The sequence below is a fragment of the Canis lupus genome, chromosome 2 (genome assembly GCF_003254725.2).
Source record: "Canis lupus dingo isolate Sandy chromosome 2, ASM325472v2, whole genome shotgun sequence".
Taxonomy (NCBI): domain Eukaryota; kingdom Metazoa; phylum Chordata; class Mammalia; order Carnivora; family Canidae; genus Canis; species Canis lupus.
In genome coordinates this window covers 6,167,059-6,181,366 of record NC_064244.1, presented here as the reverse complement: position 1 = coordinate 6,181,366, position 14,308 = coordinate 6,167,059, and the positions used below count along the sequence as shown (strand labels likewise).

Below are 14,308 nucleotides of genomic sequence, written 5' to 3'. Positions count from 1 at the left end.
GAGGAGAAATATCCTGGTACCCTTTTCTTCTACCATCCAGTCTCCTGCCTGGGAGTCCCACGGACAGAATCTAGCAGAGGAGGAAGCCAAGGGAACAAGTGGTGTGGAAAATACAATTTTGAGATCTCAGCTCCCCAGTCTCAGGACATAGAAGGTCATGCATGGATTTGAGGGCAAGCAGACTGTTCCATTCTCCTTTCCATATATTTCAGTTTGGCTTTCATGTTTTTCATTACTTTGTTTCCCTGTACTGCATCCTGGGTAATTTTTTATTGTAATGTGGATTACATACAATTTACCCATTTAATCATTTTAGAATGTGCAGTTCAGTGACATTAAGTACGTTCACATTGTTGTACTGTTATCACCACTATCCATCTCCAGAACTTTTTCAACTTCCTAAACTAAAGCTCTACCCACTAAACAATAATTTCCATTCATTCTCCTTCCTCCATGTCCCTAGTAACCACAATTCTACTTTCTGTCTCTGAGTTTGACTATTCTAGGTACTATGTATAAATGCAATCATGCAATATTTGCCCTTTTGTGGCTGCCTTTTTTCACTAAGCATAATGTCTTCTAGGCTAACCTCTGTTGTAGCATGTGTTAGAATGTCCTTTCCCTTCTAAGGCTGAATATTCCATTGTATGTACATATAGCATTGTGTTAATGAATCTCTTCCATTCCATTGATGGACAATGGGAGTTGCTCCCACCTTTTAGCTATTGTGAGTAATACTTCTGTGAACATGAATTTGCATATATCTCTTTGATAACATGCTTTTGGTTCTTTTGAATACATACCCAAAAGCAGAATTGTTGGTAATTCTGTGTTTTTCTTTTCTTTTCTTTTTTTTATTTTAAAGATTTTATTTATTCATGAGAGAAAGAGAGAGAGAGAGAGGCAGAGATGCAGGCAGAGGGAGAAGCAGGCTCCATGCAGGGAGCCTGACGTGGGATTTGATCCCGGGTCTCCAGGATCACGCCCTGGGCTGAAGGCAGACACTTAACCACTGAGCCACCCAGGGATCCCTTCTGTGTTTTTCTGAAGAACCATTATCTCATTTTCCATAGTAGCTGTACTATTTTACATTTCCACAATGCACAAAAGTTCCAATTTCTCCCAACCTCAACAACACTTGTTTTCTGTGTTTTTGTTAATAGCCATCCTAATGGGTATGAAGTAGCATCTCATTATGGTTTTGATTTGCATTTTCCTAATGAGTAGTGGTGATGAGCATCGTTTCATTTGCTTATTGTCCATTTGAATATCTGTTTGGACAAATCTCTCTTCAAGTCCTTTGCCCACATTTTAAATTGGGTTATTTTGTTATGTTGGTGGAGTTCTTTTTATATTCTGGTTAACCCTTTATGAGATACATGATTTGTAAATATTTTCTTCAATTCTGCAGGTTTTTTCATTCTGTTGATAGTGCCCTTTGATGCACAAGAGCTTTTAATTATTATGAAATCCAGTCTGTTTTATCTGTTGCCTGTGTTTTGGTGTCCTATCCAAGAAATCATTGCCAAATTCACTGTTACGAAGCTTTTCCCCTATGTTTTCTTCTAAGTTCTTTAGTTTTAGGTCTTATGTTTAAGTCTTTGATACATTTGGGGTTAATTTTTTCTTTCTTTTTTTTTTAAAGATTTATTTATTGATTTGAGAGAGAGAGAGAGAGAGATTGAGAGATTGAGCATGGTGGTAAGGGGTAGAGGGAGAGAGAGAGAGAGAATCCCAAACAGACTTCTTGCTGAGCCCAGGCCCCATGCAGGGGTGGGGTGGGTGTTGGGTTAATTTTTTGTATATGGCGTAACATAAAGATTCAGCTTCATTTTTTTACATATGGTTGTCCAGTTTTCTCAACCCCGGTTGTTGAAAAGATTGTTCTTTCCCTATTTAATTATCTTGGCAGTCTTGTTGAAAATCATTTGACCATGTATATGAAGTTTCATTTCTGGGCTCTTTAATTTATTCTTTTGGTCTATATGCCAGGATCACACTCTTTTGGTTACTGTAGCTTTGAAATAAGTTTTGAAATCAGGATGTGTTGAAACCTCCAAATTTATCCTTCTTTGTAGGATTTTTTGGGTTATTTGAAGTTCTTAGAGATTCCATGTGAGTTTTAGGATTTTTTTTTCTATTTGTTTCTGGGATTTTCGTAGGGAATGCATCTGTAGATTGTTTGAGGTAGTATTGACATCTTAACGGTATCAAGTCTTCCAATATGTGAGCACAGGATGTCTCTACATTTCGTTGTTTCTTGTTTAATTTCTTTCAGCAATGTTTCGTAGTTTGCACTATACAAGTCTCTTGTCTTGCCTCCTTGCTTAAATTTATTCCTAAGTATTTTTTTCTTTTTGATGCTATTGTAAATAGAATTGTTTTCTGAATTTCCTTCTCAGATTCATTGTTAATGTATAGAAATTAAACTGATTTTGCATCCTACAACTTTCCTGAATTCATTGATTAGTTCTAATGATCCTTTTGTGGCTTCTTTAGGGCTTTCTACATAGAATATCAAGTCATCTGTGAATAGAGAAATAGGGATAATTTTAATTTTCCCTTCCAATTTGAACGTCTTTTTTTTTTTTTACTTTTGATATGGAAATGCTTTATTCTTTTTTAAATTTAATTTTATTTACATTTGATTAATTAACATATAGTGTATTATTAGTTTCATAGGTAGAGTTCAGTGATTCATCTGTTTAATATAACACCCAGTGTTCATTACACATTCCCTCCTTAATGCCCATCATCCAATTACCCCATCACCCCATCCCTCCAGGAACCTTCAGTTTGTTTCCTATGGTTAAGTGTTTGGTTTGTCTCCGTTTTTTATTTTTCCCTCTCTTCCTCTATGCTCATCTGTTTTGTATCTTAAATTACACATATGAGTGAAATTATATGATAATTGTCTTTCTCTGATTGACTTATTTCACTTAGCATAATACCCTCTAGTTCTATCCACATTGCAGATGTCAAGATTTAATTTTTTGATGGCTGAGTAATATTCCATTGTGTGTGTATGTGTGTGTATGCACACAACATCTTTATCCATGGATGTCTTTTATTTCTTTTTCTTGACTACTTGCATTGGTGAGGACTTCTGGTACTTTGTTGAGTAGAAATGGTGAAAGTAGGCCTTGTTGTCTGTTCCTGTTCTTAGAGGAAAGGCTTTCAGTCTTTCACCAAAGAGTGTGATGTTAGCTATAGGTTTTTTATAGATGTCCAGGGAGTTTTCTTTACTATGTCCAGGGAGGTTTCTTCTATTCTTAGTTTTTTTTTTTTTTTTAAATCTTGAATGAGTATTAAATTTTATCAAATGTGTTTCTGCATCAATTTAAATGATCATTTTTTTACATTTCATTTTGTTAATGCCATGTGTTACATTGATTGATTTTCATATATTGAACCATTCTTGCATTCCAAGAATAAATCCCACTTGGTCATTGTATATGACTCTTTGGCTGTGCCATTGAGACACTTTGAATATGCTATTGAATTCAGAGTGGTGGTATTTTTTTTTAAATTTTTATTTATTTATGATAGTCACAGAGAGAGAGAGAGGCAGAGACATAGGCAGAGGGAGAAGCAGGCTCCATGCGCCGGGAACCCAACGTGGGATTCGATCCTGGGTCTCCAGGATCGCGCCCTGGGCCAAAGGCAGGCGCCAAACCACTGCGCCACCCAGGGATCCCGAGTGGTGGTATTTTATTTGAAGATTTTTGTCTCATTGCTTATTGGGTTATTGGTTTGCAGCATTCTTTTCTTTGCCTGGCTTTGCTATCAGGGTAATGCTACCCTCATAGAATGAGTTAGGCACTGCTAAGTCCTCCTAAATTTTTTGGAAGAGTTTAAAGATTCTTAGTACTTGTTTTTTAAGAGCTTAAGGTGTTAATTTTTGTGTAGGGTGTTAATTTTTCCTTTAATGTTTAGTAGAATTAACCAGTAAACCCATGTAGTCCTGGGCTTCTTTTGTTGTTGACATGTGTTTGATTACTGATTCAATTTCCTTACTTGTTATAGGTCCATTCAGATTTTTAATTTTTTCATGATTAAGTCTTGGAAGATTTTGTGTTCCTAAGAATTTACCCATTTTATCTAGTTTATCCACTCTGTGGGCATGTAAATTTTCCTAGTTCAATCCTTTCTATTTTTATGAAATCAGTAGTAATGCTCGCTGTTTCATTTCTGGTTTTACTTATTTATATCTTCTCCATTTTTTTCTTAGTCAGTGTACTGACTAAAATTTGTTAACTTTATCTCTTGAAGAACAAACTCTTGGTTTTGTTGGGTTTTCTCTTTTCTTTTTTTACTTATCACTGCTCTAATAATCTGTTATTTCCTTTTTTTACTTTTGGCTTTCATGTGTTCCTCTTCCTCTAATTCTAGTTTTAGGGTATGAAATTAGGACTTGAGATTTTTCTTCTTTTTTAACATAAGCTTCTATACCAATAAACTTGCCTCTTTGCACTGCTTTTGCTGCATACCTCAGGTTTTGCTATGTTGTATTTTTATTTGCTTCAAGATATTTTCTAATTTTCCTTGTTTCTTGTAGGACTCATTAGTTGTTTAATAGTGTGTTGTTTAATTTCCACATAAATGTGGATTTTCCAGTTTTCCAGAATTTAGACAGAATGATGTCTAAGTTTATTATGTTCCGAGTGAAAAAGGTATTCTGTATGCTTTCAGTCTTTTACATTTACTAAGTTACTAAGACTTGTCTTATGGCCTAACATATGGTTTATCTTGAAGAACGTTCCATCTACACTTGAGAAAAATGTGTATTCTGCTATTGTTAAATGGAACATTCTGTATGTGTCTGTATAGACCACCAATTGATCTATAGTGTTGTTCAAGTCCTATGTTTCCGTACTGATCTCTGTCCCATTGTTTTATCTGTTACTGAAGGCAGGGTACTAAAGTTTCCTGCTACTATTGGAGAGCTATTTATTTCTCCTTCAATTATATCACATTTGTTTCATATATTTTGGAGCTCTGATGTTTTGTGCATCTATATAATTGTTATAACTTGATGAGTTAATCCTTTTAGCATTATATAGTGTCTAGCATCTTTCATTTCAACCTGAAGGATTTCAACTCTCTTTAGCAGTTCTTGTAGGACATATTTAGTGGTAATGAACTCCCTCAGCTTTTATTTATTTAGGGAAGTGTTCATGTCTCTCATTTTTAGGACAGTTTTGCTGCATATAAAATTCTCAGTTTACAAGTTTTTCTTTCATCACATTAACTATATTATTCCACTCCCTTCTGACTTAAAAGATTTCTGCTGGGAAATCATGTGAATGATGAATTGCTTTTCTCTTGCTGCCATCAAAATTCCTTCTTTGTCTTTGACTTTTGACAGCTACATTATAATGTATTTCAGTGTGGGTTTCTTTGGATTTATCCTTGCAGTTTGTTGGGCCTCTTGGATCTGTAGATCCATCTACATGGATTTGTACATCCCTGTCTTTTCCTTAAATTTACAATGTTTTCAGCTATCACTTCTTCAAATAATCTCTCTGCCTCATTCTCCTTCTTCTAGTACTCATAATGCTTATGTTGGTTCTTCTGAACTCGTAAATCCCTTAGGCTCTGTTCATTTTTCTACATTCTTTTTTCCCCTCAGACTTGATAATTTCAAATGACTTGTCTTCAAGTTTGCTGGTTTTCTTGTCTGTTCAAATCTGTTTAAACCCCTCTAGGCAATTTTTCAATTCATTTATTTTAATTTGCATATCCAGGGTTTTTGTTTGGTTCTTTTTTTTTTTTTAATAATTTATCTTTCTTTGTAGGTACTCTCAAGTGTTCCCTCTATCTCTAGTCTCTGAAGATAGATTGCATAAGATGACATACTTTTTAAAATATTTGATTCAATTCCTTGGTAAAATCATGTGAAATTTTTCTATTCATTTCTATCCAGCATTCAAGAAATACTTAGAGAGTACTTCCTCTGTGCCTGTCATGGAATTAGAATCTTTGGGATATATCATTGAACAACCTGGATAAAATTTCCATGCTCATGGGCTTACATTTTAGTAGTATAGAAAAACAATAAATAAAACATAATAAATAGGAAGTGATGTAGTATGAAAGGAGGTAAAAAGTGTTATGAAAATAGAGCAGGGAAAGACCAGGAATTTGGAGGTAGGATGGAGTGGAAGAGGGCAGGTTGGCATTTTAAACAGGATGGTTAGGATAGGACTTATTTAGCAGGTGATGGCTGATGCAAGTATTAAAGGAAGTGAGGGACTAGGCGATATTGGTATCTGGAGAAAGAGCATTCCAGGCAGAACGAAGACACAGACCAATGGGAGATCACTCCTGCTGTGTTTTAAAATAAGCATGAAGGCAGTTTGGTTATTTTAGTAAAGCAGAATGAAGTGCAGGTGTACAAAATAGTCAAAATAAGTGTTGAGGTGAATGATAAGATCCTGAAGTAAGATACTTTTTTTCACTATATTATGGTCTTTTTTCTATCATGAAAAAAAAAAACCCTCAGCAGCTCGATAAGTCAACTTATTTTATTTTTTTAAAGATTTATTTATTTTTTCATGAGAGAGACAGAGACAAAGGCAGAGAGAGAAGCAGGCACCCTGCAGGGTCCAGCACTCTGGGATCACTCCCTGAGCCAAAGGCAGATGCTCAACCATTGAGCCATCCAGGCATCCCTATAATAAATCAATTTAAAAAGATGATGATCTAGCTTTTTTTTTTTTTTTTTTAATTTTTATTTATTTATGATAGTCACAGAGAGAGAGAGAGAGAGAGGCAGAGACACAGGCAGAGGGAGAAGCAGGCTCCATGCACCGGGAGCCTGACGTGGGATTCGATCCCGGGTCTCCAGGATCGCGCCCTGGGCCAAAGGCAGGCGCTAAACTGCTGCGCCACCCAGGGATCCCGATGATCTAGCTTTTAAAATGGAAGTACCTTTCTGGAATTATGGTAAATACATATGTCAAAATATAGTAAGTATATATGCCAAAAAGTTATTTAGCATATATGATCATATAATTAAGAAGTTAGTTTTCATTTTATGAGCTAGAGACTTATTTTTTATTCTGTGAGTATTAAAGGGTTAGAAAAAAAAAAGGATTCATTGCCATGTAGAATACTACTGTAATCATTAAATAATTAGTTGTTTACTAACTCACATTTTAATTTAATATTCTTAAATAATCAGTAGTAGAAAAAGTACAGTTTAATATTCAGAAGACTTGCTTCTATTCTAAGTTTTTGAATTCTTTAGTGTTTAATTTTGAGGAAGTCATTTGAGGCTTCATTTTACCTACTTGTTGGGAGTTTGGTTTTTTTAAATAAGATTTCACTAGGTGTGCTTTTGCTATTCTGTGATTATTGTTTTATAATGTTTTATAATATAACAATGCACTACTTTAAATATTTGTCTTACCAATAATTGTTAAAGAGGAAATTATGTTTTGGACAACCTTTAGTTCATGTTTAATGACCAGCTCCAATACTGCTTATTTTCTGTATCTTTTCAATATCACTTCAGAATTAATTGCATTTTCACCTGGCCTACTCTAGCACTTTATGCTTGTTTCTATTATCTATCACTTTTCATATTATTACTTAGATATATCTATCTTTAAGTTGCATATCTTTGTATCCCCAGGACTCTAAAATACTCTAAACTCATTAGGTGTTCAGTCATTCTTAATTGAATTCTTATGCCTGTATATTTAAATACCAGGAGTTAATTTCTAATAATTAATGTAGGAGAAATTAAAACCGTGTTCAATAACACTACCACTTGAAAGGCAGTATCCCATATAATGAATGTTTCTTGTGGTTAAAAACGCTTATTTCAGGCATTTAACAAGATTTAATTTGGTCTTTTGGTCTAACTTTTACATTATATGGGTGGCATAAATGCTTATTTGCATGACTCAAGCATATAAATGTAAGAAGTAGTTATCTTGTCACTGATTGTGAAATCACTAAAGTGGATGATTATTACTGATTACTTCTTATTTATTCCATTGCATTTTGGATCAAAGGCACAAATTTCATAAAGATTAAGTGTTCTAAGAACTATTCATAAGTGTGTTTTTATATAGTGATGTAATTTTTAGCAGGCATTCATAGCCATTTACAAGATGATGTGCCCTTAAGTATAATGAATCAGAACATGATCGTTATTTTGTTCAGATTTTCAAATTCTTTTCAGCTCTCCCTAATCCTTATTTTTCTCCCTCATTTAAAAACTTCTTTTGAAGAACCACATTGATTAATTTATTCAACAGCTGTAATATTTAGCATCTACTATATGCCGGGCATAGAGTCAGGCATTATTAGATTTGGAGGTGAACAAGATAGCTAAGGTCTATGTTATCAGAACATTTGCCCATTTTGCCAAATTTACTAATTGCCCACCATATGCTAGGCATTGTTCTGGGATTTGCAGATACAGTAGTTAAAAAAAAAAGTCTCTACCCTGTTGTAGCTTACATTCTAAAGGAAAAATAAAATATGTGGGGAAAGCTAACTTTCGAGCTTCTTTCTTCTTTCTTTCTTTCTTTCTCTTTCTTTTCTTCTTCTTTCTCTTTCTCTTTCTTTCTTCTTCTTTCTTTCTTTCTTTCTTTCTCTTTCTCTCTCTCTCTCTCTCTCTCTTTATTCCTTCATTCCTTCCTTCCTTCCTTCCTTCCTTCCCTTCCTTCCTCCTTCCTTCCTCCTTCCTTTCCTTTTCTTCTCTTTCTTTCTTTCTTTCTTTCTTTCTTTCTTTCTTTCTTTCTTTCTTTTCTTTCTTTCTTCTTTCTTTCTCTTTCAAGATTTTATTTATTTATTCATGAGAGACACAAAGAGAAAAGAGACAATAGGCAGAGGGAGAAGGCAGGCTCCCTGTAGGGACCCCCAGGATCAGGACCTGAGCCAAAGGGCACCGCTCAACCCCAGGTGCCTCCCAAGAAAGGCCTTTCTAAGAAAGTGATGTTTGAGTCAAGATCTGAAGGTGGGAAGGAACTGAAGAAACAGATTAATGGAGGCCAAACAGCAAACTTCAATGATAGGTAATGAGAATGAACTCATGTTTGATGCGCATTGGTATGTGGTTTTCTGGATGAAAAGTTCGTGGTGTTAAGGCATTTATTGTGGCTTTTATCTTTTAAATTGTTAAATAAGGGCATCAGTTGGGAAATTTCATGGGAGAAGATAGAGAAAAACGCTTTGTTTGAAAAGAGAAAAATGTGAGCAGAGGGATCACTGTGGAATATTGAGAAAGGAATAGGCAAACTAGGGAAGCACAGTAGGACATTTAGTGAGTGGTGAGGGTCTGTGTAGGTTTGTTATCTGAAGTGGAACCAGTCAATGTGGCTGGGTAGTTTTCTCTAACTATAGGCACAAGTGTGAAGAAATATAGGGTTTAACCAGAATTGGGGTTTTTTGTTTGTTTTTTTAATCCTGGGAAACTGATGGTAGAGAAAGAGGAACAAGAGTGTTGAGAGTATTTGCAAGGAAGTCATAATAATTCAAGCTATAGAATTTATGCTGGTAAAGAAGCAAATGAAGAAGGAATGAAGAATGAATAGGGTTGGTGGCAATATGGAAAGTAAGAACTCAGCAGATCCGTGGTGTGGCTGAGATTGAAAATTGTGGTTAGACAAATGGATTTCATGGGCTAACCTTATTATATAGTATTAATACCTATTAGTTAATAGATGTATTTCTGCGTGTTCACGTACACATACAAGCACAACTGTAGGCAACTCTTTAACTTTGAAGATAGTGAGGGTTTGCACAGATAATTGAAAAACTATAAGGGCCACCAGAAGTTCTGAGAGCTCTTTCTGTTACTTTGTTTTTCCTTGTAATTTTATACAAATGGTTGAATGTAGTATAGGGAGACTATAGAAGGTTAAAAACACTACTGGTAAGTCAAGAAACCTGGGGTCTTATTTCAGGTTACATATAACATCTTCATTTAAAAGTCACCTGACCTCATTGGTCATATGCTCCTAATTATTTCAGCACCGTGCCAGGTGTTGGGCCTGTTGTGTGATCTGGTGTGATCATGGATAGAGTGCTATGCAAGTACAGAGGTGAGGCATGCAGCCCAAATGGAATGGAGAATGGCCTCATTGAGAGGAAATGACATCTAAGCTAAGTTCTAAAAGATAAGTAGATGTTGGAATTTAGTAAAAAACCACAGGTGGGGATGCCTGTGTAGCTAAGTGGTTGAGTGTCTGCCTTTGGCTCAGGTTGTGATTCCAGTGTCCTGGGATCGAGTCCTGTATTGGGCTCCTCACAGGGGGCCTGCTTCTCCCTCTGCTTGTGTTTCTGCCTCTCTCTCTGTGTCTCTCATGAATAAATAAATAAAATCTTAAGAACCATAGGTGGAAGTGGGAGGGATTCATGTCCATTAAGATCCTTAAGCAAGAAAAAAATGACTCTAAAGGATCCCGAGTGACTGGTTTGTAGTATCTGAGAGAAAAGTTGAGGCATTAGCCTAGGGCATAAAGCAAAGGCCATACTTTAAAGGACCTGGTAGGTTGTGTTAAATTTCCTCATAAAAGAATTATGGAGGGGACCCATTTTTGTGTTTTATAGAGGAGTGATATTGTGTCTTATATGTGGGATTTACCTTGTCAACATCGAATTTTATCATCTTTAAGGTTAATTCTAAAATTTTTTATTCATTGTATTAATACCTGAGTATAAAGCAATATATCAAACTAATTTAATATGTGCCTCTTATTTTAATATGAAAAGAATGAAGAGCAATTAATATGGGACTATATTAAACAGAAATAAAGCCCTGTTTACAAAGCATTATTAAACTCATATTAATCTGTTTGCAAAAAGAATTGAAATTAAAATTTTCTATAATTCTGAGTGCATTTGGTTGCTGCTGTGTATTTTCCATCATATCAGTGAAATGTTAGATAATTTCCCACGAGTTTATGTGTGCCATTTAATATAACCAATCAAACGTAGCTAAAACTGTATTTTTTCTCTCCAGTGATTTAAACTTGTGAGATGCTTCCATTAACTGGAAAAACAATTATCTTTGATAACTTTCCTGATCCTTCTGATACATGGGAAATCACCGAAACTATTGGCAAAGGAACTTATGGGAAAGTTTTTAAAGTGTTGAATAAGAAAAATGGCCAAAAAGCAGCAGTGAAAATCCTGGACCCAATTCATGTATGTCAGATTATTTTTCTTTTCTCCTGCTAATTAACTTTGTTTTTATTTGTACGAAGCAGTAAAAAAAAAATCTGTAAGTAACTTGATTTATTTGTCATAACATCAATTACAGTTGAATGTAAAAAAAAGTCTATTTGTTAGGTTTTTCTTGTTTATACACTTAACTTATAGGGACCAATAAATACTTAATAAATGAACAAATATATAAGTAAACAAATAAATAGAGCTCTCAAGAGCTCAACAGTTGACTTAATGTTATTTTCTATTTCAAAAAATTCTAAGAACATGGACTCAAGGCTCTAGGAATAATTCTAAAATGTCATCTTGGCCAGATCTCTTTTTCTCCTGCATTTATTTAAGACTTTAGGCAGAATGTCTTTAAGCTAATGCAGAAATATTTTATTTTAAATTATAGTTCTTGCAGAGAGGGGAGATTAATTTTCAGGTTTGCCAAAATGTTTGCAAAGCAGAAATGATATTCACTTATAATCAGAGTGAGTTTCCTTGTGAAGAACTGAAATTGCACGTGCAGTCCTTATGGCCTCTTTAAGTGATGCCTTAGTGGAGATCCTCTTTTGCTTTTTTTTGAAGCCTTTTTTTTTTTTTTTTTTGCCTTGAAGAGCATAAAAAAGTTGAGGGTTTTTTTTTTTTTGTTTTGTTTTTTTCTTTTCTGGGAATGACAACTGGCTGTTTTGGAATGTTTTCAGCTCCTGGGAAAAATATAGTTCTCCCATAGCACAGAGGTGAGCCAGAATGAGCTCAGTGATCACATAATCCCCAAAGTTCTACTGAGAGCAGTTTCTCCAGTTATTTGACTCTTGCCTTGATGAAGTGTGCCATGACAGAGGTGACGTGATATGTCTGGGAAAGACGTGGGACTCCTGGTCCCTTTCATAGCTCTACACTAACAAACTGTAGGATACTGCAAAGGCCTCTGAATATCTTAGGGTTGGTCTTTCCTTTTTATTGTTCATTTCTGCTAAACCAATTATAACTATAGTGTTTCATATTATGAGCAGAGGAGAAGGGAGAGTGGGGGTTTATTTTCAAGCAATAAGTTAGATACACTGGAAGAAAAAAAAAGACAGCTATATATAGGCTTAACTGATGCTGAATGTTTCCATATTCACCTGTTGGAAAGTTCTTACCATTTAAAAAAAAAGATTTTATTTATTTATTTGAGAGAGACCAAGAAAGTGAGAGAGAGTGAGAGCAGTGGCGGGGGAGGCACAGAGGGAGAGGGAGAAGCAGGCTCTCCACTGAGCAGGGAGCCCAATTCAGGACTCGATCACAGGACCCTGGTATCATGATCTGAGCTGAAGGCAGCTGCTTAACCGACTCAGCCACCCAGGAGCCCCAGTTCTTACCATTTAAACTAAAGGGAGACACAAACCAAGCTATACCAAAGTGACTGTACCTCTCTCCTTTGGTCTTTGCAAGTAAGGTTTGGGATTCTTGGTGGCTAGAGAAAGGACTCCCCCTGGATCCCGTGTCTGGCCCCATAACCAGCTATGTCTCTCCCATTCCTCTACTTCTTAATGGAGAAGGAAAAATGGATTATAAATACATATGGCCATTATTTTTTTTATAATTTACTCATGTTTCATATGATATGAACCTTAAAAATCACATTTGGTTTTATTGCTTTAATGAAATATATTGGTTTTATAACTGGTATAAAATTTGTTCTTTTACAGTGCTGATTCTTGTCATAGTACATGTATGTTTCTCTAAGAATTATTTATTTCCTCTTCATTTATCATGTCACAAGCTAAATAAAAAAGATTTATAACTGAGAGATTATAATCTTAATAAAATAAATTTAAATGCATCCTAAGCATTTTGCAGAGTGGCTTTTTTATTAAAAGAATCTATTATGAATTTTGATATGGTAAGTTTCTATCTGAGAAAGGGAAAAAATGAACGGGCTTAGAAGGTGGGAAACAGTCAACTTGCAGTCTGGTCGTGGATCTTATACTAACCAGCTCTGTGACCAACGTCTCTGAGCTTTAGATTCTTTTTCTAAAATTAGAGTTCTCCTCTAAAATTCTTTCTGGCTCTCTGAGTACATGATTTTGTCATAAAACAATGTGAACACTAAATGTTACTGTAAAAACAGTATTAGAAACCCTTCTAATTACTCTTCTTATTACTCTGAGTTGTTTCACATATTGTGGTTTTCTAAATTCTAAAAACATGACTAAGTGGTTATCCTGCATCTTTGTTGACAGGGTAGCAACCTCTTCTACTTCTGGCAAATGGGCCTTTGGCTAACTAAAGCTGTATGCCATGTTATGTATAACTTTATTTTACTTTTTTGGAAAGATAGGAATTTATTGCTTATATGACTAGCTTTTGAAAGCTTCTAAATATCCTATGTTTCAAAGAAACAAAATGAACCGGCTAGGTTTTTATTTCATATCAATGGCTTTGCCACTGAAACAAAGTTAACACTGCAAGGAAAGGAAGATTCTCTGGAATTGTTCTTTGTGTATGTTTCTAATTGTATACAAAGATAGTCTTTTATTTGTCCCCTTTTAACTCGATGAAATCAACATAATTAGAGATGTATTTGATTAGCAGGAAAATCACAACCTCTCCCCTTAAATAATGACATGAGAAATTTCAGTACATACTATTGAGCACAATTAAAGCCATTAGAACAATGGCTTGCTTTGACAAAATTAAATTCTCTATTTGGTGGTCTCTAATATGTCTCTTTGCCATAATTCATGTTTTTCTCACTGCTTTCTTCCTACGACTTTTTGTAACTAGGATATGGACGAAGAGATTGAAGCAGAGTATAACATCTTAAAAACGCTTTCTGACCACCCTAATGTGGTCAGATTCTACGGGATGTACTTTAAGAAGGATAAAACAAACGGAGACAAGCTATGGTTGGTTCTCGAGGTAAGTGTTTCAACATTACGTGTGGAAATTTAGTGTCCTCTCGGAAGGACCGAATGTTCATATGACATCGACACCGTGAAGCCGTTCCTTTGTTATGTTCCTGGCTGGCGATGGCCTCAGCAAAATATTCTGTCCGGTACTGGCCTTATCCTTTTAAGACACATTAGGAAATTAAAGAAAAGCCTCAAAGGAAAAAAAAAGCCTCAAAGACTATCAAAGAGTAAAGGGA

At 35.1% G+C, this 14,308-nt stretch overlaps 1 protein-coding gene across 4 annotated transcripts in view; it reads left to right on the top strand.

The window, feature by feature from the left end:
• MYO3A (myosin IIIA) overlaps positions 1-14,308 on the top strand; it is a 240,351-nt gene that overhangs the window by 6,375 nt on the left and 219,668 nt on the right. For all 4 annotated transcript variants that reach the window (XR_007403741.1, XM_025463908.3, XM_049096892.1 and 1 more), the window contains exons 3-4: positions 10,982-11,166; positions 13,945-14,079. Coding sequence is in view for 3 of the 4 variants with exons in the window: in XM_025463908.3 (XP_025319693.1) it covers positions 10,999-11,166; positions 13,945-14,079 (303 nt within the window). In the remaining variant the exon portion in view is untranslated. The remainder of the gene's footprint in view (positions 1-10,981; positions 11,167-13,944; positions 14,080-14,308) is intronic.